Source organism: Cololabis saira, chromosome 17, assembly GCF_033807715.1.
Source record: "Cololabis saira isolate AMF1-May2022 chromosome 17, fColSai1.1, whole genome shotgun sequence".
Taxonomy (NCBI): Eukaryota; Metazoa; Chordata; class Actinopteri; order Beloniformes; family Belonidae; genus Cololabis; species Cololabis saira.
Genome location: NC_084603.1, coordinates 8,308,625 through 8,332,832, shown reverse-complemented (window position 1 = coordinate 8,332,832; position 24,208 = coordinate 8,308,625). Strand labels below are relative to the sequence as shown.

At 40.8% G+C, this 24,208-nt stretch overlaps 2 protein-coding genes across 5 annotated transcripts; one reads left to right on the top strand and one right to left on the bottom strand.

Annotated features, from left to right (window-relative positions):
- The first annotated feature begins 1,751 nt into the window (after positions 1-1,751).
- On the top strand, positions 1,752-15,466 carry rrbp1a (ribosome binding protein 1a). 4 transcript variants are annotated; one of them, XM_061744692.1, is made up of 27 exons: positions 1,753-1,953; positions 4,435-5,479; positions 6,821-6,975; positions 7,068-7,190; positions 7,929-8,081; positions 8,303-8,421; positions 8,577-8,730; positions 9,722-9,860; positions 10,007-10,185; positions 10,273-10,310; positions 10,392-10,467; positions 10,568-10,605; positions 10,710-10,794; positions 10,893-10,930; positions 11,026-11,104; positions 11,194-11,283; positions 11,392-11,478; positions 11,572-11,661; positions 11,735-11,827; positions 11,941-11,991; positions 12,080-12,160; positions 12,840-12,923; positions 13,134-13,211; positions 13,803-13,886; positions 13,964-14,050; positions 14,689-14,835; positions 14,928-15,466. In XM_061744692.1, exons 2-27 carry the CDS (start codon positions 4,453-4,455, stop codon positions 14,964-14,966), a joined length of 3,414 nt encoding a protein of 1,137 aa, XP_061600676.1. In that variant the 5' UTR covers positions 1,753-1,953; positions 4,435-4,452; the 3' UTR covers positions 14,967-15,466. The 4 variants fall into 4 exon arrangements, with proteins under 4 accessions (XP_061600679.1, XP_061600676.1, XP_061600675.1 ...); XM_061744691.1 differs by having other exon boundaries at positions 1,753-1,961; XM_061744694.1 differs by lacking the exon at positions 1,753-1,953 and adding an exon at positions 2,496-2,619.
- Positions 15,467-18,003: 2,537 nt separating this feature from the next.
- Positions 18,004-20,010, bottom strand: LOC133463288 (cofilin-2-like). Its single transcript, XM_061744749.1, has 4 exons — positions 19,881-20,010; positions 18,847-19,136; positions 18,653-18,729; positions 18,004-18,553 (listed from the first exon to the last, which is right to left on the bottom strand). The coding sequence occupies exons 1-4, from the start codon at positions 19,881-19,883 to the stop codon at positions 18,423-18,425; spliced, it is 501 nt and encodes a 166-aa protein (XP_061600733.1). The 5' UTR covers positions 19,884-20,010; the 3' UTR covers positions 18,004-18,422.
- Between the last annotated feature and the right edge of the window lie 4,198 nt (positions 20,011-24,208).

Genomic DNA, 24,208 nt, shown 5'->3' with positions numbered 1-24,208 from the left:
GCCGGAATCAATCAAACGGAATCATCCCATATTTATAAACTAAAGTACGTGTCCCGTATTGAGCTGGAAAGGGACGCACTTTGTCCCGTATTACTGTGAGAGTCAAAAAATAGTCATGCAATGCCAATGGAAAATGACATTGAGCCATGAGTTCATAAGTTATTTTTTTCTGTTTTACTACTACTGTAGCCTACAGTCATGGCCTTTGAGGAACAAATAAGTTTACAAGTTTTCTACAGACTTTCTGTTTGCACTTTTGTTATTGCACTAAAAATGTGCACTATTACAGAATGGATGTTCTGCTTTCTTTCAATTGTTTTACATTAATTTATACAATTTTAAGTTAAGCAGGACAGGTGTCTGTTTAAGAAAGATACTTATTTTATTCAGTTCATTTTGTTATTTTGTATTAAAGTGAATTGCTGGATAATAATTTGTTTTCCATGTGTTCATGGCATTCAAAAATATGTATCTAATTCAATTCAGGTTCGAGTCAAATAGTTAAAAAATCGTTTCACTCACAAAAAAAGGGGCTAAAAAAATTCACCACGCCAGGAAAGGTGAAGGCAACCGGGTCTGCCGGCCCTGCCGATGAGGTGCCCCTTATTTAATTTTCTGGGAGTTGGCAACCTTAGTTCCAGACAGCTCCAAAATATGAGACAGAGACCAAAGATAACCTTTTTGTGATAAGAGCATTCCTGTTACTAGCAAAACGTACTTGAAATGTAACGTTTCGCAAACTAAAACCTCTTAAATATACTAAGTGAAGAATTTTGTTCAGTATACCTGATCGTTCTTTCCAGACAACCCGCTTTTGTTTGACTGAAAGCGGCATAGGCTACCTGTCAAGTTTTGGATTTAAAAATACGGAAAATTTTCCGCCGCTGTCCCACCAACCGAGGTCCAGTATCTTACATTTAAGACAAATATACGAGAAATTCAAAATAACTACCTGTCTACCACTTACAAACTACAATTATGTGCTCAGAATCTGATAGTGACCTTTGTTGACACTGAAAAATTGTAGACATTCATGTGTATGTAATTCCTATGATAAAGCCTAAATGAAAACACAAAGGGGAATTAAAGCACATTTATTTATTTTTAATATTTTCAGTTTATATACATATTGATTTTCTTCAAGTGAAACTTTTACATTTTCTTTCAATTTGTCATTTTCAATCATGTGGCTCTGGTATTCATGATTAATGACACAGACACATGTTTCTGTCTCCAGCTGTATCTTTCAGAACTCGTAACTGAGCCCCATCCTGCTCATCTTTAGGAAAGTAAATTCGGTTTCCCACTTTTAGAGATATTTACACGAAATCTTCCCTTTTTTGGCAGAAACCTCTGTCGTTACATCCATCCATCTCTGATTTGTTTTTCCCGAGTTTTCTCTCCCGTTGTCGCCACTAACCTCGCGAGAACTGCCACCCAGGCTGCAGCAGATGGCAGTTCTCGCGAGGCTAGTGACAATTTGCTTTGCAGTTTAAAAATTATTATATTATAAAACGGGAAATTTACGGGGGAAAATACTAACACGGGAGGACGGCGGCGGGAAAGAGAGGTAAAACACGGTAGTTTCCCGGCCAAAACGGGAGACTTGACAGGTATGGAAAGCGGTGGCTGTTTGAAACCTTAATGAACTACATTTCCCAGCAACCCCATTTCCGGTGTGAGGTCGCTCCAGCCAATCAGGAAGCGAGTAAATGTATGGTGGCTTTTTGGGGCACGGGGCCAGCGCGTCTTGCCAGCTCGAAGTGCCACGACTTCACAGCGGAGCAGAGCTCGGATCCAGCGGAGCGAGAGAGAGGGAGAGAGTGGAAAAAAGAAAAGCAGGAAAGCTACATAGCTGGATATACAGGCAGCTTTGCACCCAAAGTCACTTCAACTCTTTTCCCCCCTCAGCCTGTTCCCGGTGCAGCCGCAGCTTTATCTCCGCCGGAGTCAGTAAGTCAGTAAGTGTTTCTGGGATTCTTGGGATTTTTTTTTTATTGAGTGAGCTAGCCTGGAAAGCTATCTCCTGCTAACACTTGAGGAAATACAGACAGATTTAATATTAAATCAATTATTTTACACGTTTTCCTCCTTTTACCGTTTGATTTCGCAGCTTTAGTCTTGGTTTTATATTGCAGTCTTTGCACACAAGGATTCTTGGCATCCTGGACATTAGCAAAGTTCATTGATTCATAGCTTTAGCTTCACAGCTAAGTAATGCTGAAAAGAATATCCAAAATGTTTTTCACACTTTATTATATTATTTGTGCGTCTTTTTTTATATGAGCCTGAAAGCCCTTTGAATGTGTTGAGCCGGTACTCTAAAATAAACAATTCAGGAGTTAGTGAAAAAGTTATTTTAGTTTGAAAATATGAAATAAAAACGAGTAATTACTGTAAAATGTCGTTTATAGAACACCTAAACCGAAACAATCAAAGACTAATGCCGCGTTCCATTTGTCCTCGGAAGTCGGAATTTCCTCGTTTCCAGTCGGAATTTTCAACTGGAACGCCCCTCGAAGTGGGATTTCCTACTGGTAAAGTGGGAGAAGCGTCACCACCCCCGAGTTACCATTCCAAGATGGCTGCCATTCCCAGTTCCCAGTTCCGATTTCCGAGGTAAATGGAACGCGGCATAACTCAACGGGAAGGACTCTTTTTTTTTTTTTCATAAAGGCATTCACTGGAGGAATTCCAGTGGCCATAAATGAGAGCCAGATTTTATTTTCTTTATAATTTAAAGTGCATATTGTTTGTCAAACTGTAGTAAACTTCGTCTTGAGGAGTCTGAGAGGTACTTTAAACGTTAGGGTCCATTACACTGAGTCAGTTTTCTCGAAGTGCTCTTGATTCCAGCTCTGTGTGAGTGGCGATGCACTGACGTGTGTTAAATCGACGCAGAACCTACGGCGTAGGGTACGCGGCTACGCACACCGTGCCGCGTACCTTACGCCGCAGGCTCTGCGTTGGTCTAACGCGGAACCATAAATCAGCCTTGACACCGCAGACCAGGAGGCAGAACCGTCTCGGTTCTTCTTCTCAAGACTGCTGTAAACGGGGACTCTGGACTCTTGTTTTGATCATACTAAAGAAGAGCTGGCCTTTTCCTCCACAATGGCTCCATCTTGATTTAGTTTATTTTAAATTAATTTATATAAATATAATTTATTTGATCTGTCTTACAATTAGGGAATTTAGATTATATTCTAAGAATAGATATCAGTGAAGAGAGTTGGGTTTTTTTTTTGTTTTTTTTCGTGAGTCTAAGCTGTCATCTGCTCTCAGGAAGGTTTTCCGCCCCGCAGGCTCAGTGCTCTGGTTTGAGACTGGAGCTTGAGATGAAAGTCCCTTCAAGGGTTGTTTTTACTGGGCAGGAAATTAACACCAACCACCAGCCAATGTCTGGAAATGTTGGCTGACACTTTGTGGGCTTTTTTTTCTGTCTTTTCTCCATTTTTGGTTTAAAAAAATACACGCACACATATATATTCACAGGATTTCCGCAGGGTTTTAAAAAGTATTAAAAAGTGATAAATGAAAATTGCCAAATTTAAGGCCATTAAAAGTGTTAAATTCACTTTCAGAGGTATTTTTTTAAATTGGTATTTTTTTACCTTTTACATTTTAAGCAGTCTATTTTATTGTCATTCACAAAGTGAAATAAATGTGAAACATCTGGTCAACATCAATTAGTCTATAAATCTGTTCTGCGTAGTGTTCTATAGTTCAAAATCTGTATTGATGTTAAAAGGTCAGTGATTAACACTTAATGTTGTGACAGTTTTTTTTTTTTTAATCTGAAGGTAGTGAAAAAGGTATTAAATTTAACATAAGGATTAGTGTATAAACCCTGATTCAGCTAAAGTGCTTTTTTCATAAATATTTTAATTATGTAACAAATTATTGGGCTCAGTATTTAAGTGCATCTGTGCCACAATAAAACGCCACGTTTAGTGTTACAAAACCTATATTTTAATGTGACGAGAACTCTTAAAACTTTTTTTTTTCTTTCAAATATTCCTACTCACAAAGATCAGTGATGAGATGCTATGAGGGTAATTCAGTGGTTATGTCCATGACAAGTAACTGATTTGAAAGTTCTCTTTCAAATTTGGTTGGTTTTCTGGTCTGCATTAGTAGACAGCCCCAAGGTGAACGTTGGTGTGGATAGTAGTGACACCTTGAGGCTGTTGGAGGTAAACACCAGGCTTTTTCTTCATAAAACACTTCCTTCACCGCTCTGTTAAAACACTGGCTTTTACGCTAGTTTTGGAGAGATACAAAATTAACCTCGACTTTTGACTTTCTTAAATTACTGTATGAACTCCCTTCTTGTATGAATTATTGTAATAGCTTTATCTGCTTGGAGATTTATCCTTTAATGTTATGGTCCACTTGTTTGCTATCTGTGTTGATAATTTATTTCTCTCGTAGGTTTACTGAAATACAACAATGGACATCTATGACCCCCAGACCCTTGGGATTATGGTATTTGGTGGATTCATGGTGATCTCTGCTGTCGGGATCGCCCTTGTCTCCACCTTCTCAATGAAGGAGACTTCTTATGAGGAGGCCCTGGCTAAACAACGTAAAGAGTTGGGTAAAATCCACCCTTCTCGTGCTGACAAAAAGAAAAAGGACAAAGTATCTGAGAAGAAAAGTCGTGGGAAGAAGAAAGACGAAAAGCCAAATGGAAAAATTCCAGAACAAGAGAAGATTGAAGACTCTGCTGAAGACGAGCTAGTGATTGAGGCTGCTGCACCAGTTGTGTCTGCTGCTCCTGCTGTGTCTGCGGCTCCTGTCTCTGAGCCTGCCCCTGCCGTTGAGGTTAAATCAGAACCGGCCTCTGTGGCTGCAGAATCGCAGCCCAGAATTGCAGCTGAACCGATCCCTGTCGCAGAGCCTTCACCTGTGCCCACACCTAAAGAGAAAAAGAAGAAGAAGGTGGCAAAGGTTGAGCCAGCATCAACTCAGGCAGCTCCAACTGTGTCCGCTCCTGCACCAATTAAGTCTTCAGCTGCCCCTGTCGTAACTCAGGCTCCTCCCTCTGCCCCAGGCAAGACAACCGGCCCAGCAAAGTCTGCCCCTGCATCCACCAAGTCTGCCCCTGCCCCTGCCAAGTCTGCTCCTGTCCCTGCATCAACCAAGTCTGCTCCTGCCCCTACCAAGTCTGCTCCTGCCCCTGCATCAACCAAGTCTGCCCCGGCACAAGCCAAAGCTGCCCCGGCACAAGCCAAAGCTGCCCCTGCACAAGCTAAAGCTGCCCCTGCTCCTGCAACAGCCAAGTCTGCCCCTTCCACGAACAAATCCGCACCTAGCAAGTCTGCTGCAGCCTCAGCCAAGACTGCCCCCGTGCTGGAGTCCGTCACCAAAGATGTCCCAGTGATGGCCGTGCCCCCGGTGGGATCTCAGCAGGCTCCTCCCGCTGTCAAACCACAAGAGCCTAAGAAGAAGGCTTCAAAGAAGAAGTCTGAGCCTGGTAAGCAGATATCTCTAGAGAAATGTACTTTTTTTTTCATTTGGAGTCATTTACTACATATAGTTTTGTGAAATATTATATTTTAATAATGTTAATCAAATAATTTTAAGTTTAAGGATGAGTTATCAAAAAGATCCTCAGGGTGGGACAACAGTCTGCTGCCTTAACACTGTCTGTAGCTACATCGCAGCCTATTGGTTTTCACTTGTCAATATTTCATTATGATCAGTTTCGCTTGTCCTTTTAGAAAAAGATCAACTATCAAACTTAATTATACTTATGGCTGGGCGATTTTGGACAAAAATAAAATCCTGATTTTTCTTTTCTCTGAATTTTCGATTTTTTTGGTAAAACTACAAAAGACAATGGAATAAATTGTTTCAAATATTTTATCTTTATTTTTAAAGAAAAAAGAAATAGCAAACAAATTTCCCTATTGGGAATGAAGTGCAATTGAAAGATACTGTAAATCCTCCTTGAGTTTAGTAAAGTGACAACATTTACAATTTTCTTGACCAAACAAAGATGACTAGACGGGCTCTGTCTGTAATGCAGCCAGCTGCAAAAAAGGAAAATCGATTTTCCGATTTTCCTTTTTTTAACATCGATTATGATTAATAAATCCAATTTAGATTTAAAATCGATTAATTGCACAGCCCTAATTATACTGCTGGATTTAAAGAGCTGTTGTTTTGTTCAAGGCTTGGAGTTTGCAGATAAGTTTCCACTTCCTTTCTTCTTATCCAGGAAACCTTCTCAAAAGGACCCAAACTTCTCTTATCAATATTGCTGATATCGTTCCCTTCCTTGGAACTGATGGAACTACATTAAGTCAAATAACTCATGATTATGCCTTTTTTAATGTTGCAGAGGCATGTCTGCATAGTTGAGTTGCATAATCATACACTCACAATGTAAGGCAGAAACAACCTGTCAGTACTGGTGAACTTCCAGCTGTGTACCCATAGTACCAAGGGCAGTGGTGGGCAATGTCTGGCACTCCGCTAGAGTGCAACAGCTTGTCCAAACACTGTTGCCCTGTTTTGTTAGCTCACAAAGCCTTTCAGTGCCTCTCACAATGAGTAGAGAGGAGGGGTTGACTTTCTCCCTAGCCTGAGGCTTGTCTCTGCCTGGTGCCACAGAGCCACATCATGTTGCCATCTGAAACTGCCCAAGGCCCCAGACCCAAAAAAGGAACCTTCAATCATGCCAGTTTCCAAAAGAAGTGTGAGAATATCGTATCTGTGACAGCCTCGAACCCTTTAGAGCTCATCCTTTGTTTCAAACATGAAATGAGTTTCTGAATTCCTTATTGTTTTATTTGTATCTTTGTTTCTGCAGTGGTAGCGATGGACTCTGCTGATGCTCCGCTGTACCTCCCTTACAAGGCTCTGGTTTCCACCATCAGTAGCATGATGTTCAGTGAGGGAGAAGCTCATAGGCTCATCGAGATCCTTTCTGAGAAGATCGGCATCATTCAGGACACCTGGCACACGGTATCAGCACACGCCACTGTCAGTGATGAAGACGGCCCTGCATCCTTTAAGTGTTGAAGGATTCATGTGTTTTTGTTGCGTCTGTATTTCAGGCCACTCAGAAAGGAGATCCAGTGGCCATTCTGAAGAAGCAGCTGGATGAGAGGGAGAAACAACTGGCAGCAGAACAAGAAGACGGTTCTGCTGTAAAGAACCGTCTCAGAGAACTCACAAAGGTTTGACATGCAAGAATCTTGAAGCTGTCAAATGAATGCTGTAACATATTACCATATACAGGACTGTCTCAGAAAATTAGAATATTGTGATAAGGTCCTTTTTATTTTCTGTAATGCAAAAATGTCATACATTCTAGATTCATTACAAACCAACTGAAATATTGCAAGCCTTTTATTATTTTAATATTGCTGTTCATGGCTTACTGTACAGCTTAAGAAAACTCAAATATCCTATCTCAAAAAAATTTTATATTCTGGGAATCTTAATCTGTAAACCATAATCAGCAATATTAAAATAATAAAAGGCTTGCAATATTTCAGTTGATTTGTAATGAATCCAGAATGTATGACATTTTTGTTTTTTTAATTGCATTACAGAAAATAAAGAACTTTATCACAATATTCTAATTTTCTGAGACAGTCCTGTAATCATTATCATTTCTACAGACACTGAGACATTTAGACTTCCTTTTTTTGTCCTGATGGTGGCGCTAGAGGAAAGCTTATGAGGTGACGAGTGTACAGACCGCATACGTCAGGATGTATGGATGGCTGTCAGTGCTCAAATATTCTTTAGTGTGTGAAAATCCATCCTTAGTAAAATAAATGAAAGTGAAATTCATCATCTCTCTATAATATTGTAGCTGTTACAGAGATATTTCACTCTGAAGTGGAGCTTTGACCACAGAAGTATGTCGGTGAGTCTGAAAGTGTCTGACTGTCCTGTCTGGTTAACAGGAACTGTCTGCTGAGAAGTCCAAAGTGGCCAACGTGGAGACAAAACTGAGTTCTCAGCTGAGTAAGAGGGAACAAGAAATGATTGCTCTCCAAGCCCGTATGCAGGCCAGTTACCAGGACCATGTAGCCCAGACCCAGAGTCTTAATGCAAAGGTCTGTTCCATAAAATGAACCTCCATATCAGATTATCTTTGTCTGCATTCTCTCTTTTAATGCTTTAATGCTCTTTTAATGTTAGCAATTATCAAAAATGAAAATGCATTTTTTTTTCCGAACATGAATTCCTGTGCTGTATGAGGAAAAATTGTAAGGTTAGTAGCAACCTAGGTTGTGAGGTATTGTGTGCTGATGCAAAGGCTTTAAATTTACTTTAGATCCTGAGTCTGCAGGACCAGCTGGAAAAAGGCCCCAATGCTCAACTTGCTCGCCTGCAGCAGGAGAACTCGATCCTTCGTGATGCCCTCAATCAAGCCACGAGTCAAGCTGAGAGCAAGTGAGTCTGTGACATGACGGTAACTGCTAAGCATGGATTTGTGGAGAGATGCATTTTATCTCCTAATACTAAAGCGTAATGTGGAACCGTTTGGAGTTGGTTATGTTTCTGAGCCATGTGTCTTTACTTTGTCTCTTTTTTTACTTCGTGCTCAGACAAAATGCAGAGCTTGCCAAACTGCGACAGGAATGTGCAAAGTTGACCAAAGAGCTTGGAGAGAAGACTGAAAGTCTGCTCTCTGAGGAACACGTCAAGAAAGGGCTGGAGGCCAAGGTCACCGCAACGGAGAAGCAGCTCACACTGCTGCAGGTTAGGCTGGCTTGTGGGAACACTAAATCATATGTATAGTTAATTTAATTTGATATCGGTTAAAGTCTAAACTCGACACCACGTGAGCAAATTCCGAGGTAGGGTTTGAGTTGTGAGTCCAGAGGTGAAATTATCCTTGCGTGTGATCAAAATGCAAGCGTTTCCCACACATCACCCTGACCATTTAACACCGAGACCTTTAGCTGCCCGGTCATAACTCCGCTCAGGACCATGTGGCAACGGAGCCATGCAGTAACGAGGCTGCGAGGCAGATATTTCTCCTCGCCAGCGAGAGTGAGTGCATGTCCAAACATCTCTCCCCAGACCGCTGTAGTCTGCTGTAAATGTACAGATACAGTCTGATGCTCCCATAGGAAGTACATTTGTCTTTCAGTTAATTTGCATCTCCCCAGTGTTGTTAGCCCACACAGTTTCTGAACGCTATTGTTTGATTGCTGACCATTAATCAGCACTTCAGACTGTTCGCCTTGATTCATCTTTGACTTGCAGCCCTCCCAACCTGTCGGCTCTGAACACGTTACCCAACTACACAGAAACCAGTAAACCTGAGTAAAGATGAAATTGTGTTTTTGGTTTTCTGGGTTCTGTAGAATATTTTGCATTGCAGGGCTGTGACAATCATAAGTATTTGGCTGTTATAATAAAATGTGTCTTATCGAGACAGTCAAGGGAACCATGTCCACATTCCTCCAAGTCTGTAATGCTTCCTGCAAAACACTTCTCTAACACAAATAGCTGAAAATGGTGGTGGGAAGTAGTTTTTTTAGTTACCTGGGGTGCACCCTCAAGCCAAAGATATTCTGTTTGTCATGTTATTAAACACAGCCCACACTTTAGATATGTATAAAACAAATCCAACTCAACCTACACTCGGTTTTTGTGCTGTGAATCGAGCCTTCAGTTCAGTCATTGAGGGAATCTTTGCTCCCCCCTGCTGTGTGACACGCTGTATGACGCTGGTATTTTCTAGGCCGGCCGCACGGAGAGTGAGCAGGCGTTACAGAAGAAACTGGAGGAGGTGTGTGAAGAGCTCAGAACAACACAGAGTAAAAACGGCAGCCTCCAGGCCACTCTGGACAAGGCCCAACAGGAAAGCAGCACGCTCTCAGGTCAGAGGACACGAGGGGAGTGTCTCAGTGATTTATAACACGTTGAACTTATTTGGGGATTTCGTCTGCTTTTAATAAATGCATTTAAAAAAATGTTGTCTTCTTTGCTGAAAGTAAAAGGAAGAAACGTGTTTTACCCTCTTCAGAGTATCAAGTGCGCGTAGAGAGATTGGAGAGTGAAATGAGGGAGAGCTCTGCTCAGGTGGAAACCCTCACCAACCAGCTGGAAGAGACGCAGAAGGAGAAAAGCCAGCTTGTAGAGCAGGCGGCCTCCATCAACTCGCTGTTGGAAGCCAGTCAGAACAAGAAAGAGGACGGCAAACAGGTCAAACATTTGAATTCAGTTTGGTGAAATGGAAAGCTGAGTGTCTTTTCACCCCTAAAATAATGATTCATTATATTTCAAATTCAGGAGGAAAATGAAGCAGAATTGGAACAACTAAAGCTCAGGTAGATGTTTGATCTTTTAAGCAGAATCTGCTCTCAAGCTACTTTCATCTGCTAATTTAAACACATCCCACTCCTTTACAGCCTGGTGGAGAGAGATGGCCAAGTGAGCACACTTCAGGAGGAGCTGAAGCAACTACAAACAAAGCAGGAAGCTGCTGTAGGTCTTAAAATCATCTCTTATTAAATGTGGCATCAAATAGTGTTAATTATGTCTACTGTTACTGAGTATAATGACAAGTGGTCTTTTTCTCCAACAGGAAACAACAATTGTTGAGCTTGAGCAAAAAAATAAGAGGTATGGTGCCTTTTTTATCGTTTGTCCATTAGGCTCAAATCTTATACCGTACTTCACTTCTTGTCTCCCTGATAAATTAAACTGATCCCTTTGGTTTCATTCAGTGAGGACAGCAGCAGCCTCATCTCATCACTTCAGGACGAACTTAAAAACCTCAAAGAGGAGATGGTGCAACTAGAAAACACAACAGTAAGCATCAATTTCAATGTATAGATGTTTATAATAACGCTCTCGGTGCTGTTCACTAAGGTCTTACTCTGACATTTGCTTATCCTTTTCAATTTCAGTCAGATACCTCCACAGAGCATTCACAACTACAGAGCAGGTAAGTGACTGGACGCGCATGCCTCCTGATTCTCATATACGGGTAAAGAGTGAAAGTATCCGTCAGTTAGATGCGTTTTCTTTGTTTCTCCCTAGTCTCAGTGAGAAGGATGCCCTTGTTACATCACTACAGGAGGAACTGAGACAAGCAAAAGAAAATACAGCCATGGATGCAGTAAGTCTTTTTACGCACTAGTGGGTTATCAGTTTAGGTTAGCATCATGTTGATCACCTCAATGATTATGTCTTATCTTCCTGTAACAGAGTGTTACGGCACAACTGGCAACTTTTCAAAGTGAAACCAAAGAGAGTCTCCAGTTACTCTTCCCACAGATACCAGTAGAGACCGAGCAGGTAAGGAGGGATGATTTCATATGGAAGTGTCTTCCTGCTGTGATGATTAAGAAACTGCTTTGAAAAGTTCTGTACAATGATGATCTGCCTGCTTTTCTGCTGTTTCAGTCCGACTGGTTGCAGGTATTTACCCAAAAAGCTCAGGAGGCACTGAGTCAGAAAAGTGAGGAGCCTCAGTCAGGCGCAGCGTCGCCAGTAAGGCGTTTTTTTTCTCTCTCTGTGCATTATCACCATCTGGTTTGACTTGTCCCAGTAGAAGATGTTCTGAGTGTGTTTGGTTTGTTTCAGGAGGTGCACGAGAAACTGAAGGAGGCAGAGGAGAGCCGTAGCACCATGCAAGCCGAATGTGAACAGTACAGGGCCGTTCTGGCTGAAACGGTAAGTGTCTGAAATCATAATATGGTGTGATGGATTTACAGAGCTCACTGGTAACTTTTTCTTTTTCCTTTAGGAAGGAATGTTGAAACATCTCCAGAAGAGTGTGGAAGAGGAAGAGCTGGTCTGGAAATCCAAGATGGCCAACTCAGAAGAACAACTGAAGGAGGCAAGTGACTTTTTAATCATAGGGAATGGGTTTTATTTATTTATTCATTTTATTTTCCCCCTTAGTGTATCAAATATTACTTTTAAAACCATACTCTTGTCTCACACTACCAGGCTTTGCAGAAAGTCAGCGACCTGGAAGGAGAAACCCAAAGTGTAGGACAGGTGGGCTCTATCTTCCTTAGTTTAAAAGCTCTTTGATGTAATTTAGCTGATTGAAGCTATTTTGCTCAAGTTTTTGTTTTTTCTGCAGTTGAAGGAGCAGATGATGCTCCTGGAAGCCCAGCTGGAGAAGCAGTCGGACAACCTGATGGCTTTGGAGGAAGTGGAGCAGGTACAAGCAGTCTCACTGAAACTGTAATCTCGTGTGCATTTTATGTAAATATTAATGATATGCACATTTACTGAAAATTATTCATCATATATAGCAATCAAACTTCAATCGAACTTTATTCATAAAGCACTTCACGTACCGTACCATAAGGCAACCAATAAAATGAATAAATGTGAATAAAATACCACGAAGCAAAGTAATTGGATAGAAAGAGAGAACAAGACTAAAAATATATATATAATAGATATAAAGGCTAAATACAATATAGATGAGTCTACTATTTATGCGCTCTAGAGTTTAAAGCCTTCGAGCAGACCTCAGGGAAAAGGGGAGACCATTCCAGACTAAACAAGCCCGTTAATCAGCAGGCAGCTGAATTTTGGACACGCTGTAGACGGTGAAGAAGAGACCGATCCATCCTCTTGTGAAGGGAGTTGCGGTCCAGTCTAGAAAAGATAAAAGCTTGAATAAGCCTTTCAAGGGCAGATAGGGAGACAGGGCTTGACTTTACTATATATAGAATCAGTGTTTCCTGTACCGAGGTAGCTGTCAGCATTTAATGTAGCAGGAGCTCTGTATGTTTTCTATGAACTCCTCAAACAACATTTATTCTATTTAAAGACGCCTCAACCTGTTGCAATTTCAACAATGTCTGACATCTGTTCCTTGCTGTGCTCAGCTGAACCAGCAGCTGTCGGCGTGCCAGAGCCAGCTGGATTTGGCCCAGAAGGAGGCCCAGGCACACAAGGTGGAGCTCGAACAGGTGGGTTTTTTTTAAGATATAACATGCTTTTCCATCCTCCAGACAATAAAATGCACAAATACAAATACCAGAGTGACTAAGGTGAGAGACGGGCATGTTATTTATGAGATTTCACATGGTTACCCCGCCGTCACATACACATCTGGCTTGTTATGGTGTCGGGGATTCGCGGATGACGGTTACATAACCAGCCACGGCTTCCTGTTTCAGGTCAAAGAGCAGCTGGGTGAGATCACGAAGCGGGCTCAGGGGGAGCAGAACGGCCCAGCTGAGGCTGAACCCAGTCAGGTCAGGGTGCAAAGGTCACAGGGCACCCTTCACTTCCTGTCAGAGTGTACTGGACGGCGACTGGAACAAATCTCCAAACAGCTCCTTAATCTATTTGCTTTATTTACTAGACTACCACACAAGCCTCAATTCAGTGTGGTTCATTTAAAAATAATCCAAAATGCTCAATTGTTATGATTTTAATGGGATATTTGTGTTGCGTCACACCTGCTTTAAGTTGTGGTCTAAAGAAAGACAGACGGCCCTTGAAGCAGCAGCTCCCCGTTTCGGTCCTGTCCAGTACTCCTCAGGCAGAGCAGCTCTTTATTCTAACCACTGTTTGCGTCGACTGAGTGGACCTAACTCTACTTCTGCTTCTCAGCTGTGTCAGCATGCTCACCTCTGCTTTATTTGCTTTTTTTGTACAATTATTAGTATAATAGATTTGTTTACCTCAGTCTTTTCTGGGAAATTAATTTGTTGCACAGGTCGAGCAGCTTTTTGTGTGCATGAGTGTTCGTAGTGCTGCTGCTTGGAAATTTGTATGGCTGCATAAACTTCTGTGCTGGTCATCACCGTGTTCACATCCAGCGTTTGTGTGTCTGCTCTCAGGTTCAGAACACGTTGAGTCTGACGATGGAGAAGCTGCACGGGGAGGCCACCCAGAGGCAGCAGCTCTCTGAGGAGTTTGAGCAGGTAGCAGCCGTTTTCCTTGCACTGTTCGTGTTGTTTGTACGCCAGAGTGAAGGCATAAATGTGTTATCTGTTTCCAGGCCCAGAGGACTGTAGCAGAACTTCAGGCCCAGCTGGTTTCTGCAGAGTCAGCTCAATCTGATACTGAAGATGTAGCTCAGCTCAAGGTGTGTTAAGATGGCATCTTTCACTGCCAATGCATAATTTAATAATTGAACAGATATTTAAAAATATGTATGAGACATTCCAGAGATGGATATCCAAGTAGTTTAACCAAAGTGGATGCAGGGAATCAAATTGTAAAATAAATGTCAGAACTGAAATATTTAAATATCATTTTATTCTGTGATGTTTTCAATGCCGTTAGTCTTTATGAACCTCTAACCCAGTTACGGGTTGGTCTGTGCCTGGCAGCAACCAGCCACACATGCTTCTTGCTGCTGTGGTTTGATTTTGATTGGGGAGTTGACATCTCTATTAAAGTAACGTGTTTTTGTCCATCTGTGGAATTAAATTTCACCAATAATGGGCTTGCAATATTTTTGATTGATTCAGTGAGTCTGTTTAGGCCGCACATGAATGTATAATTTGAAGGATTACATCAGTTCTTATTAGAGTATGGCCTTTTTTTCCCCCCAGTGAAACATGTCAGACAACTAGGGCTGTTAAATAAAAACTCCTTTTATCAACATTCATTACGAAATAATGAATAATAACAGGATGCGCTTTGTTTGCTTGCTCTTTGCTTACTGAATTTGTCACTTCAGAGCTTTTTCGTTCATGTTCGCTGCTGTTGTTTGAACAGGAGCGCTTGGAGAAGGAGAAAAAACTGTCCAAAGACTTGGGTCAAGCAGCCACCAAGCTGCAGCAACTTCTTAAAACCACTCAGGAGCAGCTGACCAAAGAGAGAGAAACTGTGAGAACACTACAGGACCCCCAGGAGGAGGACAAGGTGAGACAGCTGATGCTGCTAAAACAACTCTTATGCTCGACTGTGCTTTACACAGCTTGTCTCTAATCTTGATTTATATTTTTGTTTTCAAGGGAGAGTTTGTGGAACTGAAGGAAGGAACATCTGTCTGAGAGGAAGTTCACAGCGAACACTACAAGAAACTGCCAAATATGCCTTATGATTACCATAGTTATGCATTCCAAAATAATTTCTTTCTTGTACTGTAGTTGATTGCATTTGTTGCAACTGTAGTCCTCAAATATTTTTGTGTAATGAACATTTCAAAATAAGATTAGAGGAGAGAATCCTGCTGCAATCTTTAAACCCACATTCCACCTACAATTCTGACTATGTCAGAAGTTATTTATCCCCTTGCCTTATATTCCAAACATCTCCCCATAGTTCAGTGTTAAAAGGGAAACCGAATGTACGTCAAACGTACATCAACCTGTGCAATTACTTTTGTATGTCTTTTCTATGTGGTTGAATGATGGGAACTTTATTTTCTTTTTTTTTATTGTGTACCGATGCAGTACCTTTAGGGCCTGCTTTCCTCTATAGCTGGCTGACAATAACACACATGGAATTTGTATGAATGAATAAACTACAGTGTAGCACTATGTAAACCTGCCCGGCGTCTGTGTTGTGTGTGTTGTTGCAGTGTACGGGGACACTGAGCAAGATGAAATATGTTCTTGTGACACGGTTTCAGTTCCGGTGTGAATCAGAAGGCAAGCTGTGTACTGAACATCCGCCTTAAGACATGTGAGCGCTGTTACTCCAGTCATGTTAACATTAAACATCCTGTCAAAGAGCAAAGCCTGTATTTAAAAAAAGAATTTACGTTGTCTATAAAAGGAAGTACTGCTACCCAATGCCCTCACCCTACGTCACCCAGTGACAAACTAGTGCTTACATAAGTATCTCCATTTTTCCGCATCCTGCTTAACAAGGCTCAATTTTAAGCTGTAGGTTTTAGGTTACTGACTCACCTTTAAAGGATATTGCTTGTCAGGTTGTGCACTTTTGTCTCAAGCATTATCAGTATCCTTTTTTAAAGAAATTTAAAGCCACAAGGGTATTTTTTTTAAGAACTGAAACTAAAGCTGGTGCTGTTGACTCTTCGTTGTATTAACATGGCACAAGGAAACAAAACTGGGTAATAGCACAATTGTGCTACAATTGGATATCATTTCTGAGGTGGTACTTGAGCCATAAAGGCAAATTCGTTGACATCAAAAGGGGGTGAGGAGGAGCTCTTACTAAATACTGGCTTTGTTCCTTATTTGGTCTGAATCAGAGATGCAAACTACTCCACCAAGACACCGTTTAGCTCAGAGGAGTTTTGGGCAAGAAAAGGGTGGTTGTGTGGTGTCCACATAGCTGTCTAAATAGCTTCCTGCAATTGCATAATATGATTAAATTTAAACGGTAGTGATCTTAATTTTGAAATATATGTGAGAAATCAGGTTTTAAGAAGAGTGGCCCAATGTGATGTGGTCTTTCTTGTGAAGTTAAGTCTGTATTTAACAATTAAAATTGAAAAGCTATGTCCCAGAATCTGTCTTGGTGCAACAGCCAGACGACACGGATACAGGTTGGTTTTCTGGACCGGATGGTCCATATTTTGTCCAGGTGTGGCAAAATGTGTCCATCTTCAGCTGAAACTGGCTCAAATATACACATAAACCAAACCTGACAGCCATTAAGCTGATCAGAGGTGAACATCTGTGTGGGTGGGGTCAGGCGTGTTACCCATCACTCCAATTACCTAGAAACACTTTTTATTGGTGGAGGGATTCTAATATAAGGCAGCAAGTAAGCTTAACTTTACATTAAGATTCATGCCTTTTCTACACTGCTTCTTAAACTATTCACTACCCAGAAATATTTTGTAGGATCTCCACGCTGTATGCTGGAACTCTTGAGGTTGTGGAGAATTATGAGGTGAGCTTTCAGAAGACTACAGTTTGGGCCACGAGTAGGCCTAAGAAACTGAAGTCTCCCTCAAAGAAGGGGCTTGGCTATGACCACCTCATTTACGTGGTAAAGATAAATCCATTTTAAGGCATTTTGTAACATACTTTCCAATGTTAATATCTGTATAGGTGCCCCTAACAGTTGGTGACTAGTGGTGTCACATGTGGAAAGCTTTGGTTTTGGACCCGACTAATTTATTTATGAAATGAAAAAAAACTAGCTTTGCTTGTAAATGGGTTTTTAATCTTGTCTTGAAAATGTTAATGCATGTTGATCTCATGCCACACCAGGCCTGATGAGAAGCATGCATGTTTGTCGAGGCTAACCTGTGCCAAAGGCTTCATATGGTATAATGAACAAATTGACTTAGTTTTTAACCCCATTACAATATTTACATTGAACTCAACACGTTGTCTGCAACCATTTACACTATCGCATCAGGTCTGAGTCTGAATGTAGCAAGGATACACAAACTAAATTTAGCTTCATATCAAGTGAATCATCTAGAGGAATGCCAACCAGTTTTCATATCTTAAACATCTGAGTTGCTCATCTGCATTTCAGTACACTGGTCCAGTAGAAAATAGAGCTGGAGGCATCAAGTTTTAATGTTGTAGAAATGCATTGAGGTTAATTAGCATTTAGCAACCTGGGCTCAAGCATGTGTAAAAAGAAGAATTTGGTGGTCAAAGTGCAAACTAATATATTTACCATACATCTTAGACCAAAATGACAGTTTGTATCCAAAAAGAAAAAAGTATAGCAATGCCATTTCCTACATTAACACTTTGACAGTTATTTCAAAACCTAAAAATCAGGATCTGAATGGGGAAGATGGCGATTCATTTAATTGGTAAATAAAACTCACTAATCTTGGGACCCCACCTCAAAATGCTTGAAAGATTTGAACTTCATCCTTAAAAGCATCCACCCATCATACTTCTTTGCAGCAACATTGAATTTTACTACTATTAAAACCATCTAGGTCTGGATCAACTGTAGCTGGACAACAAGAATTGATTCTATGGGAGAGGATTTTTTTAATTTCTAGTCTATATGAAGCCAATTCTTGCTCCTGAACAACGAGAGGAAGGCAGACTTGTTTAGATCTAGGTGGTACCGTACGACTAACACTGAGCCATCATAATGCCTAACGTTTGGAAGAAAGATGGAAGACAGACGATAACAAATGTTGCATTATTTAATTTTTATTATTTGGATTAACAGTTGCAGTTTCATTTGATTAAAATTTTATGCTTTTAGGTGTCCTGAGTGTAGCAGTCTAGAAAAATACACATCATACTAGAGTCCAGCCATTTTTAACTTACAAAATTCAAGTTGTATGCAGCATTCACGCGTCAAAATTCAAACACATACATAAAGTTACTGAATTTAAGCGTGCTAGACCTGAATAGGGACATATAAAAATTACATCTGCCAAACTGTGCAACTGTATAACCCCAAGGACCAAGGTTTGTGTTAAATAGTATTCAAAACCCCAGAATTTCCCCTTTAGGCTCTGCTGGAACCAATACTTTAGAAAATGTACCCCGATCTTAACTCCAAATCCATTTTTAATTACAGGAAAGCACAGTTTGTTGTGCAATTCAACGACTGCCACCTGCAGAGGTGACGGCATGCCCCTCAACTTTGATGACCCCCTTTCCCATCCTCTCTGCAAAGTTATCCCTGTTTCCGTAGTCTGAAAGGTCGTTCATCTGCAGCTCGTGTTTGATACCTGTCAAAAGGTAGAAGAGGAAACACGGTCAGCACACTCACAGGTGAAAGAAACGTGTGGATTTTGAATGAAAAAGTTGCAACGAGGCAGAAAACATACCAGTCAGGATCTTCTTGAGAGAGTCTTTTGAGCTAGCGTACTGCATTTTGGCCTTGATGGGAGCAGATTCAGGAGCCCTAACAAAGACAGATCATCTAAGTAACCCACACTATGACTGCTAAGTTTGAAATGGAAGTTTCTTCCAAGTGGAAAATTTTAAAAAGGCAAAACATTTTTACAAAATAAGAACCTACCACATCACAAAGACAAGTTCTTCTTTTCTACTTGATTCCTTGGTTTCAAAGTGGCAGTCATACAGCATGTAGCGGCATGTTTCAGGATTCAGCAGACTCAGGAAGAACTTGTAGACATCCTCCACATCCGCCAGGTCCTTTTCTCGGTGAATCTTCTCTATTTTAATCTTGCCGTCGTCGATTACAAATACAACCAATCTTATACGCTCATTTGAGTCAGCGTCACTTTTCACTACTTTCATTTCATTGACAATGTCCTTAACTTCATCACAGACCTTTACACCAGATGCCTGTAAGAAAGCAAAGCATACATAGTTCATGCATTGGGGGCTGGGTGTTACACTTCTCAGTTTATGAGCATAACATTTAAACACTAGTTTATCAAGTTGGAATTTCTCTGCAGAGTTTACAGGAAAATAAAAAAAGTTATGTTTCATCAGTCATTTGTCACTCGAGATTTGGTTCTGAGGAAAAGCAGAAGTGAAAAGATGAACAGGAAGCTACACTAAACTTTGTGTTGTAGTTTTTAAAAAACATTCAAATCTGTAAATGTTTCAACTATTCATTGTCTTTCCTTGTGCTCTTTAAATGTCAGTAACATGCCATGGGTGGCGCTTCCCCGTGAATTCAAGGCATTGGTTCTGTTACATTCCAGTCATTGTGGAACAAGTTTGCACAAGAAACTGCGCCCCAAGGGATACGCTCTGAACAAGTCTGAAGCATGAACAAAGCTCCCTCCATTTTGGAGGCAAAAACCACACCTTGCACAAACCCTTTCCCCAATACCAAATTATATCTTCACCACTACTTCTTCCTTGCAAGAAAAACACCAGAGAAGAAAAAGAGTCAACTCTAGATGTATAATATTGTAGCAACAAACTTGGTTCCAGTGCATTTAAAAAAAGAAGGTATTGCAGAATGAGGAAGTGGTACTTAAAAGAACACTTTTGCATGTTTCAGTGAGGCACAGAAATCCAACAGGGGTTTACTCAAAGAAAGCGGCTACAGCTTAAGTGTAAGGTAAAACTACTCACCATTTTGCTGGGGATGTGAGCAGGAAACAGACAGCAGAGAAATAATGGCAGCAGCAATCAAATGCTGAAGGTTCATAAAGAGTAGAGCAGCAGGTTGACTCATAGAGGAGGAGCTGTGGTAAATGAGCACACCTCCAGCTTTAGACACACCCCCTCTTCACAGGTGTGACACGATTTAAGCTGCAACCTAACAATTTGCATTTAATCATCTCACACCTGAAGCCTAAATCACAATTTATGTAAATGATTTGATTACTTTTACAGCGCAAATGTTTAAGTTGTCAGACTGAGCTAGTTTGGTGGAGTTTCTTTATGCTGCTTACAAGGTGAACTCCAGGTGTTCCAGGTAGGAGCAGCACACAATACCCTTATATGGAAAACAGACCTGTCCACATTTTTAACTCATCTGCTGCTGAGCTACAGCGCCGTGACCTTATAAGGAAAACCAGGGTTAGTGCTCACCTTCACCAAAGGAATTCATCAAGCCAGCTGCCAAAAACGGTGGCAAAGTCCTCTGAAACGTGACATTTAAAACCACCCAAAAACTGTAACACTTCAGTTTCCTCCCACGGTTTTAAAAACATGCACGTTAGGTTAATGAGTAATACTGAAACGCCCGTGAGAGCGTGTGTACGTGGTCCTCTATGCGACCCTGTGACCCCATGCCGTCGCTCACTCAAAGACAGTTGGGTCCATCTCCAGCCACGTGACCCTAAACAGGATGAACTCTGTGTAGAAAGTGGAGGATGGATGGATGAACAAGCTCATGACTGATTCCATGCAAATCTAAGTCAACATATTTCACACGTTAATGTACTAATGTGGATAATTTGAATTTAGATTCTTATTTTGTCAGCTCCAATCACTGCTAGTTGTTATTGAGAGACCTGTTGCAACAAAATAAAGTGGTGTACCATTTCAGGACTGTGGTGCACCAGTCTTTTCTATCTCAGCTCCTTTGAACTTCCACTCAGGTATATTTCAGGCCTAAATAGTGATTTACATGCCAGGCTGATTTGCATATTCTAATAGATTATATCAATTACAACCAGTAAATACACATCATCGCCATTTATATCTCAAAACAGGACTGCATTTCTCAAAAGGGCAAATTCACAAACAATCAGCACAAATTATATGAAGCTTCACTGTAACAGCTGCAACGTTAAAGATGTTCATTAATGCTTTTAATCTACAAATCTCTTAGATTTTATGCTATACAAGCTCTGTATTATTTTAAAATCTAGTTTGCAGAGCACAATCCTATTTAAAACAAGACGATTATGGTGAAACTGTCTGAATAATGTCTCATAGTCTGGTTCCTAATCTCACAATCCTGGACCATTTGGTAGTTTTGTGCATGCACAACCACGCCAAAGTGCTTTCTGTTTTCTTTCTTCAATCAAAGATAACTTTAGCAAGAAGAGTGTGGGTGTTTATTCTAGTCAATCAGCCAGTGATTTTAACCTTTCATGACTAACTACTCCCAGAAGTTTTCGTTAAGAGAAAGCAGAGAGAAAGATACACTTAATCTTTCTCAAGAGATGGGGAGAATTTAGCGGCTTTTACAGGCCAAAATTATAAAGAGAATCAAACCCTTTGAGACTATTTTAAGCACAGATACCCTGCTTCATCATTACAGAGGCTTTACTTCCTCTGTGTGGATTTATAGTTTACAGAGTGAAAGTCAGACTCCACACCCAGCCAAGCTTTTAAAATGCAGAGCTCTAATGTTAGCACACGTCACATCTTACATGCCAACATGGCAATTATTAAATCATGTAAATATCATCTTAACATGACATGGCATCGAGAGCCTGGAGGCATATTGAAGCCGAGTAATGACAGGGGAAAAGCTCTTGCGGAAATGTTCTTTTATTTGTTTACCACCCAATGGTTGCGATTTTGTATAAAGGGGAACTACAACCCTGAGCCAAAGCGAGGCAGGAAATGGCTGCTGCATAGCTCTCCATGAGCTGAAAACTTTATGCTGCTGCAAGCGGATTGTGAGTTTGGCTTCAGCTCAGTCAGTGACGTGGAAACAGCCAGAAGCCAAATCTATGAGAACTGTGACATCTGCTGGTATATTACAGGTATTAAACAGGATGTCTGCATTTGGGTTTTGTTGCTTTCTTCCAAGACCAAGTCCAGTATGTATGAAAACTACAGAATTACAATTGTGCATTGAAAGAACTTCATTGAATGACTACAAATATGCATATTATGGTTAAAATATACTTGAAATAAACCTTTAAAACAGAGTAGCTTGATATTTTAACTTACATCATAGTATAGGCTACACATCGATTGTGATGTTAAAAAAGAGCGATAGTCAAACTCAGCTTCGTATAAACTGAGAAGAGCATTGTCTTAATCATTTATTTCTATTACCAACCAAAATGAAGTTTGCAGAACGGTTTGCAAAATAAGTCAGTTGGCTTTCTTTCTCAGATGTATATTGGCAACCAGAGGTTTTTCCACTCTGTCTGTCAGTAAAGATGTTTTTCTAATTTGACAGTCACAAGTTTATATACACTTTGTGAGTGTTTCATAGAATTGCCTTTGAATTGTTTAACTTGACTCAGTTGCTGTGTGAAGCTCCCCACAAGCTTCTCATTATATCTTGCTGGAATTTTGGCCCATTCACTCATCCTGGTGGAGGCCGAGTCCTTCTTCCTCCCATGTGTCTTTCAAGGGCGGCCCCACAAATCATCTACAGGACTCAAGTCCGGGCTCTGTGATGGCATCTCTTATACTTTATTTTATCTGTCCTTTGTAACCAATGTGGAGGCATGTTTGGGCTCTTTGTCCATGAACGGGTCTTTCTGGAAAACTCATCCCCAGCCTTCATGTTTGCTGCAACATATCTACATATTCGTCTTTCCTCATGATGACATCTGTTTTGTGAAGCAACAATGTCAGTCCAACAACACAATTTTCCCACCATCTTACATTACTGTTGCGTTGATTTTTTTTATTTTTTATTATTTATTTATTTATTAGATTTGTGAGCTCCCCCCTTTTTTGGCCCACTCCTCATGAAAACGCTGCTCCAGCTGTGTCAGGTCTGAAGGGTTTCTCCTCCAGACTGCTTGTTTCAGCTTTTTCCACAGATGTTCAACATGTTTTAGATCAGGACTCATGAGAATATTCCAATGTTTTGTTCATAGCCATTCTTGTGTGTTTTAAAGCTACGTGGATGTGGTGGTTCTCCTGTTGGAAGACCCAGGACCTGCGACCGACGCCAAGCTCTCTGACACTGGGCGGCACATTTCGTTCCAGAATGCCTTAATAGTCTTGAGATTTCATTGTCTACTACACAGACTCAAGAGTGGAATGATACCATCAAAGTGCCCTTATAAAGGCACTTATTTGTTTTTCCTGTTGTGCACCACACCTCACATGACTCATTAGTGACTCAACAGCAGAATATAAATAACACACGCATTTTCATATCTCACACTACACTTGTATCCTGCACATGATTACCTACACACACACAATCCTGGTGCTTTGAAGTAGATTAGTTGCTTACACATGCGTACAAAGGTTCAAATTTGCAGTCATGCACTCTTAGTTGCTATGCTAATCTTCAGATTAGAGAGTTATGATACTCTATAAAATCGTTGTGCATTCAATAAATAAATCAAGATTCTGGCAAATGCTGCACTCGGTCTGGGACTGAATCATATTTCAGTGAAGCATTTAACACAACCGAAAGTTGTTCTGGGCTTTTGGGTTACTATTATCAGTTTACTTCAATTTGTCATCCTCTTGTCACCAGGCCCTGTGCAACTGTTGTCACATTAACATTAAGCTTCTTGGAGATGGCCGTATAGCTTTGACCTTTAACACCAAGCCATTGTCTTCTATACCCCTTCTAGCTATTCAGGGTGACAGGAATCTGCTGCAGCCTTTCCCAACTCTATACCAGACTTTGGCAGGGATACACCCTGGGCAGGCCATATACTTTGACGTTTTGTGAATAGGAACATTATGGGAATCATGACTAACATAAAACTAGAACAGTTCTCTAAATTTTATTGCCAGTCATAGGGAAAATAAAGAAAAAACTTCTAAACTTTAGGTTGCAGCTTTACATGAGAAGATCTGTATTGTAACATGAATGTGCATGAAATTCTGGCCATCATGCAAAGCTTAGTAGCCATTTTGCAAAGCATGGCAAAGTATTTCGTCCATCGAAATGCTTCACTGTGTGACTTTGCAAGACGGTGATGGATTCTGCAGCTTTCCCTGGACCCCTGCTGTATCTGACCAACCATGTTTGGCCACGCTTAACCACATGCGATCCTTACCTTTGAGAGAGG

Excerpts from the sequence above, each read along its gene's own strand:
- rrbp1a (XM_061744692.1), top strand. The coding sequence starts at position 4,453 with ATGGACATCTATGACCCCCAGACCCTTGGGATTATGGTATTTGGTGGA. Across the intron at positions 11,105-11,193 it reads AAAATACAGCCATGGATGCA|AGTGTTACGGCACAACTGGC; the intron begins GTAAGTCTTTTT and ends TTCCTGTAACAG. Across the intron at positions 13,212-13,802 it reads CTGAGGCTGAACCCAGTCAG|GTTCAGAACACGTTGAGTCT; the intron begins GTCAGGGTGCAA and ends GTCTGCTCTCAG.
- LOC133463288 (XM_061744749.1), bottom strand. Across the intron at positions 18,730-18,846 it reads GAACTTGTCTTTGTGATGTG|GGCTCCTGAATCTGCTCCCA; the intron begins GTAGGTTCTTAT and ends TGTCTTTGTTAG. Across the intron at positions 18,554-18,652 it reads TCTCAAGAAGATCCTGACTG|GTATCAAACACGAGCTGCAG; the intron begins GTATGTTTTCTG and ends ACCTTTTGACAG.